The sequence below is a fragment of the Condylura cristata genome, unplaced genomic scaffold (genome assembly GCF_000260355.1).
Source record: "Condylura cristata isolate star-nosed mole 26May11 unplaced genomic scaffold, ConCri1.0 scaffold00027, whole genome shotgun sequence".
Lineage (NCBI taxonomy): Eukaryota > Metazoa > Chordata > Mammalia > Eulipotyphla > Talpidae > Condylura > Condylura cristata.
In genome coordinates, this window is record NW_004567128.1 from 22,853,158 (window position 1) to 22,860,118 (window position 6,961).

Consider the following 6,961-nt stretch of genomic DNA (forward strand, 5'->3'; position numbering starts at 1 on the left):
TAACCTATTGCACCACCAGGGAGGGCCCTAAAACATGAAAGGTTTTAACATGCAAATCTCTTCTCTCCTCCCAGAATAACCATGTGCATGGACAGCCATATACAGGCCCAGCAGCACATCACATGAACAACCCTCAAAGAACTGGCCAACGAGCACAAGAAAATTATGAAGGCAGTGAAGAAGTATCCCCACCTCAGACGAAGGATCAGTGAAATGCACATAATCAACTGGTTCCATCAAGACTGTGCACCCAGGCCTTACAGTCCAACCTTTTTCTGTGTCTGGCTAATATTTAAAACTAGAAAAACTATTCCTAATCAACATGGAGTGGAGAGTTTATTCACTGTCTTATCTGCAGAAATTTGCTGTCAATATATAACCCGCCTGCAGTGGAAAGTGTATAGTGTTTTGTAATAAATGGCCTGATGCTAATGTGTAAATGGCAAAGGTGTATATAGTATATTAATGTTTGACTGTTAATTCTTAAGCAAGGAACTTTTTTCTTGATGAGACTCACAGATCTACAAAAACTACAAAGTTAATTTTCTTGTTATACCCATTGCACTCTGCAACCAGTGTTGCCTGCCTCACGGCAGTTGGATCAACTCCTTTACAATACAGAAACAAAACCTAAACCAACAGCAACAAAACAGAGCCTATCCATGTCAACCACACTGATAGTTTCATGTTAATTCTTTGCCACTGGAGTCAGTTTTACTATGAGCAATGTAAGGCTGGTAACCTCTAAATTATTTGGTTGATGTGTGGAAGTTGGTGATGTAACATTGTTTCTAGATCTTTTTCATTGCCTTTTTATTCTGATATTAGGTTAATCACTTTGAAGCTATAGTTATGCTGTAACATTTAGCATGGCTTCACACCAAGTTAGTGTAGCCAATGAAGAAAAACAATACCATAATGACAGCAGTTGTCCCAGTTTGACAGCTGTGTTGCTCGGAGCTTTTCCTTCTTAAACCTAGAATATAAAATATAAAACAAGGGGAGAAATGTGGCAAACAGTTACACATATGTTGCTTACATCTAATGTTTGACAGTTGAATCTCTGGGTGGGGTAAAGAAACAAGTTATCAGTAATGGGAATTTAAGAGATTTAAAACAAATATGCAAAAATTTGCTATGCCAGGATGCTTAGAGCATAATAGAAGACTGTATTTGGTGTACTTGTTTTGTTTATTTGGTAGCGCTTATTAGGTGAATCTTCTAAAACTTTCCTTCTGCTGGATGCCAGGGAAGTGGAAGTCATCAGAATCACACAGTACTTGGAGTACCACTGCACCAAGAGCGAGCAGTTTCTGCTCGGTCACTATTTTACTTGAAAGCAAGAATTGTCCTAGCTCCTTTTCCATTATTCTAAAAATTTTAACCTACAAAGCAGGGTCTAATAAAAAAACAACTACTGTTTAGTCATAATATATAATTGAGGTATCATAATTTCAGAATAAAACATTTAAAGATAAGGAACTCATCAGTTAATACTGTATTTTAAAGAAAATTGGTAACTTGAATGTGTGTAATTTTTGGAAATCTGTCAAAAAACCAAATACCCCTGCAAACAGATACAGTCCACCCTATTTAAATATTTTGCTGTTTTATTTTATAGAAATTATTTTGCTGACTTCACAAATAGAATTTGATTTAAGAAGAAATTTTTGTCCTGTGGTGTGTTTTTGGTTTTGTTGTTTTTTTTTTTGTTGTTTGTTTTTTTTTTGTCGTTTTTGTTACCTTTTTGTCCTCTTTTTTTCTTTTTTCCTTTTTTTTTTTTTTTTTAAGGACTGCCATTAAAATTAATTCTGTGCATAGCATGCCTAGGCATGACACTGAATTCAGGAGTTCAGTCACATTGAGTTTTTGTGCACAGAAAAATTTGACCTTTGGCCCTTTACTAAAGAATTAGAGAAAACAGGATGTTGACACTGTATAAGTTTCCTATCATAATCTTGTACTTTTTGTATGTTTTTTATATACATGTATATTTAATGAGCACAAGCTTGGTTGTATTTTTTACAATTCAGTTAATAGGAAAATGTTTTGTCAAAAAGGCTATAGTTGGAACTGAACAAAGCAGAAGCAAAATTGAGATTTGCATTATTTTGTGATTAAAAGGGGCAGGTATTTAAGATAAAGGTTTGGGTATCTTATTTGCAGTACTCTATAGTCAATCTGTGCTTCTAGTTTTTCTGTGTTTTTAGGAAATTTTGACACCAGATCTTGTTTTTACTTTAAGTATATTACATCTGAATTTGTTAAGTTTGAGCAAGAATCATATGATGTGTTCAATTCCAACTGGTACTTTTGAAAGTTATTCAATTGCAACCTTAACAATCAGCAAGATTGGGTAACTTCATTTAAACACATTACTGATGTTAAATGCACCATCTCATCATCTGAGGGGTGATTTTGTATCTCCTGCTCTTTAACAAGAAGTATGTAATGTACTTAATTTAAAAACCTTAATGACTTCCTAGATATGAAAAACTTGACATTTTTAAAGGCTGTGAATTTTTCTCCTTGGAGGGAGAATCCCACTTTTGTTTGAATTTACAAGTCCCCTTGTGCCAGGAGGTGGCTTGTGAATCAGTTTCCCCTCCACGTGACGAAGAGTGGTCTGTGTTGTGACCAGGAGCAAGGGAAGGTGAATGGAGAGTTATTTTTGTTCGTGCAAATTATTTTCTATATTTAACTCTTAAGTAAGCATTAATGTATAACCAGAAATTTTAAGATGCATGTTATTGTAAGAGCAACATACAGTGGTGATTTTGAGGTCTTTTTCTGAACATAAATGGCACATTTTAAACTAAAAGTCTTCAAAGTGCCTAAAGATTATTTAATTCTCCCTCAACTGATTTCTTGAGCCATATATATTTCCTACTTTAAATGTCTGTTGCGGAATTGCTGGTCTTCCTTTGAAAGAAGTACCCCCAGAATTCTAAGTGGCATGATTACTTTATAAAAGACAGTAGAGTCTGTTAACAAAGACTGAAGATATTTTCGTTGTTAATCTGTGTGAACAGGGGCTTTGCCCTGTTGGATCTAAATATTTCAGTACATAACTTAGTAAAAACCATATTGCTGCTGTTTTATCTAAGCCCTCCACCAACAAAATTTTCATGTTCAGCATTGTAGAGGCAGAAATAAGAACATAATCATACTTGGAGATTTTGTCATTGATTTTCTCTCAATGATAATTTCCCAACTTGTGTCTTTTAGCTGTTATGTATACAAGTTTAGAAATATTAAAATGTTTTATATTTTTTTCATGATTAACTTTTATTAGTGAATGATAAGTATTTAATCTTAGTAGTGGTTAAAAAGATGAGCCTTTTTTATTTGAATTTACATTTGTAATGAAAGCAACAGTAACTATTCAGATGACTATTCCAAAATAGTTCCTTTAGTTTTTTATTAGTATTTTTCCAGCTTATGTTCTCCCATGAACTCTTACTTTGCTGAATTTTGTGATTAATTTGGTGGATATATCCTGCCTTATTTAGAATTATAACTGGATAAGAAAATTGCCTTTTCATTATAAGTGCCCAATTTTGGTCTCTAGTTTGAAGGTACTGCCGAGAAAGTAAAACAATACCCCCCCTCCCCCTGGTTCTGTGTTACCCATTCAGTACTGATTTTATAGTAGGGCTCAACTAAAATTGGTCCTGCCACCTACATTGAGTGTTTAGTGTTTAAAAATAAGGTTTTGGGTGTGATAAGTCACTACAGAAGTGCTAAATGTATTAAGAACTTGCTGCCGATTGTATTTATAACTATTATTTTACATTTGGAGAAATGTAGCACTTTCCCTCCAAATTTATAGGTGTAAGAGGAAAGGGGGAAAGGTGTACCATGTTTTAAACCTGCAAATGAGTGAAAATTTCTTTTGAAATTCAGATTCCCTAAAGGAAATTTCACCACCCAGATCACATACTTCTCAGCCTTTTACAAGTCAGCAGACTGAAGATTGTCCACAGTTCCTAAGATTTAGCACATATACAAAAATAAAACTTGATAAATTAAATTTCGGTATTTCCTTTTGTTTATTAAAATTAAGATGGCTAAGCAAAAGGTAAATTAAAGTAGAGGTGTAATAACTTTAAAGGAAACTTTAAAAGGGAGAAGTTAATTACTTGCTGGCTTGGCTTCTAAAATCAAGATGGTGTTCACCACTTTGGTGTTTCAAAGTCCTTTTAAATCTGAAGCAAGCCATGTGTTCTGAGCAATTATAAATCAGTTCTCTAGCCAATTGCATGTATTTGACAATATTTGAAAAGGTAATTTGTTCTCATGTTCCAAAGAAATATGGCTCCCATAAAAGCCTATAAAATCGGGTTACTCCAAGGACTAATAGTAAGGAGCTCAGGATTTTTAGCTTCAAGGGGCACCTAAGGAAAATTAGGTCACCAATATTTTGAATTGCATTATAATCTGGTAGTTTGCAGGTAGTTGATTTTTATCTGTCTACTTTGAAGTTGAGTTGGATTTGCATAAGAGATTTTAATGAGTCGAAATAAACTTTCAAGGGAGATTTTTTTTAAGAGTTATTTTGGGGTTGAAGACCTGGGATGTAGGCCAGAGATGTGGAGTAACAGGATTCACCAGATAGCGCTAAGACTTAACTCCTAAGCCACCAGAGAGGCCCTCAACAGAGATGTTATTAAATCATAAAATAAGGAACTCCATAAAACAAGTTTCAAACTCACATAAAAATCAATTTATTATTTTAAAGACATACCATTTAAATTTACGCAATACAAGTAAGTGAGAATGCTGTTAGTGGTGATCTCCCACTAACTAAAAGCAGGTCATTCTGTTTCCTCAACATCAGGTTGTAATGTGTTTTTTCAAAAATGCCATAATTTATAAGGAACATTAGCAAGCAAAAATCATTGAGTTGACTTTCCAGGATATTAAAATGTGCAGAGATTCCATTTTGTAGTAACCCATCTAGCAAATACCTTTTTTATATCTGGAAATAGTTTTTCTTCGTGGGCTTTTCACATTTTCCTTTAACCTGGAGAAATTTAGAAACCCTATTTTTATGTGTAATTGGTAACAAAGCTATCTAATTGTCAAGTTTGTGAAGAAAAAGCATGGTAGAGTTAAACCTTTGAGGAGTCATCACACGACATGGAATGCCTTACATAAGCTGTCCTCATCACCTAATTTTCACATGTTTTATGGCTAAAAAACTTAAGCAGACCTTCCAGCTGCCCCTGGATTCATTTGCTCATCGCAAGACTCCCTGTTGCAGGAAGCATGGCAAGTGACTTCTTTTCCTTCCCACTATATCTCCCTCCCACACCGGTTGCCAAGGGGGGTGGGGGGGGAATTTATTTTTTCTGCTTTCAGTTGGATGTGTAAAGTGTTCAAAATAGATGCTTTGGACATGAATTTTTTCAGCAATTCCATTCTAGAGATTCACTTGCATGAAAATTAGGAAAATATTCAGTGTTACTATAAATAGTTCTCTCAGGGTCTCACCTAGTTCTTCCCCCATCCATTAGAACACTGGGTACAATTTTGACATTCATAAGTAAGGATAATTTTGATTTGGTTTAAAATCTGGTGTTTGGGTGGAACCAGAGAGAAGGGAGCATGTTTGCGAAGGTTCTACCTAAACGTTGCTTACACTGCAAGAGAAAGCATTACAAGGTGCCAAGGAGACAAACAGGGCTTAGTGCATGTGAGAAAAAAACCCTTTGTCACCCATTTTCCCAAAGGTTCTAGATGTGAAGGACATGGCCCTGATAAGAGTGGTGACTTGAAATTTACTACCCTGATTGAAAATATCGGTAGTACCAGTAATTAGTTCTTTCAGCCATATACTTGGACAATGTCACCTTCAACATTTAATGTAAATCTTTTCTTAACAAAGTAGGCCTTAATGCAGGTTCCCGAAAGTCTGTGTTAAACATCTTTAGGAAGTTTGTTGGTCAAAAAGACCATGCTAAAATCGATACTTGCAGTAAAATGTGAACAGGTTCCCCTATGTGCCACCAACAACATTGGATTAGAAACTCACTGGTAACATAAGTGCTAGTTAAATAATACAGACGCTTGAAATAGTCTTCTTACACTGAGTTAGATATGATATTCTTAAAGGGAAAAATTCCATATTGTTTTGGAAGGGAGTGCAGGCTGGAGAAGAATTTAGTGTTAGAAAAACCTTACCACTTGTGATAAAATGGAAATGGCTACAGAATGTCCCTCTTGTATTGTCTCTAGAAAGGAACAGCACCAAGTAACTAAGGACAGAGGTGATATTTTTGGTTGCTTTTAAACAGTAATGATTTATCAATATGTAACTGACATTTACATTATTTATGCATACAGAACTGGGGTGCAGGCCAGAGATGCAGGGGCAGTGAGAGGACTCACCAGAGACAGTGGGGAGCAGAACAGGCAGACAAAATACACCGCTGAGGGGAGCAGCAGGTGAGACAGGAGAGGTCTGCCGCATCGCACCATGTGGATCGCCTCCACCTCCGCAGCTGGGGACACTGAAGTGGCTGGCTGCCGCTGACTTGCAGTACTGCGCTTTTACTCGCCAGCAGAGAGGGCAGGACATTACGTTCTTAAATCCCACCCAGATATATGATGGGAAGTAGTGATTGCAAAATCTTTGAGACTGAAATGTAAAAAAATGTATCATGAGGAAATTGAACTCTTTTTTTAAAGAATGAACTGAAAATATAAGGCTATTGCCACTGGTTTGGGATGTTAGGTTGATTTAAGAGAGGTTGAAATTTGGCTAGTGAATAAGGAAAAAAATTGTTTTTGTGCTCTGAATTTGTTTACAGATGTATATATATGAAACCTGAAATGCAGTGTTCATTTTGTGTCTGGATTAAAAAGAAATACAACTGCCCACATTTTAAAGTATGCAATGCATTTAATTGCAGTAGTTCTTTGCCAGGTAGGTAGTATGAATACCCACTGAGGAGCA

General features: G+C 35.6%; 1 protein-coding gene across 2 annotated transcripts in view; it reads left to right on the forward strand.

Moving 5' to 3' along the window:
- Positions 1 to 1,520, forward strand: part of USP9X (ubiquitin specific peptidase 9, X-linked) — a 112,801-nt gene extending 111,281 nt beyond the window's left edge. For both annotated transcript variants that reach the window (XM_012730322.1, XM_004689954.2), the window contains exon 45: positions 75 to 1,520. In XM_012730322.1, coding sequence (XP_012585776.1) covers positions 75 to 212 — 138 coding nt within the window. In that variant the 3' untranslated portion in view covers positions 213 to 1,520. The remainder of the gene's footprint in view (positions 1 to 74) is intronic.
- The last annotated feature ends 5,441 nt before the right edge of the window (positions 1,521 to 6,961 follow it).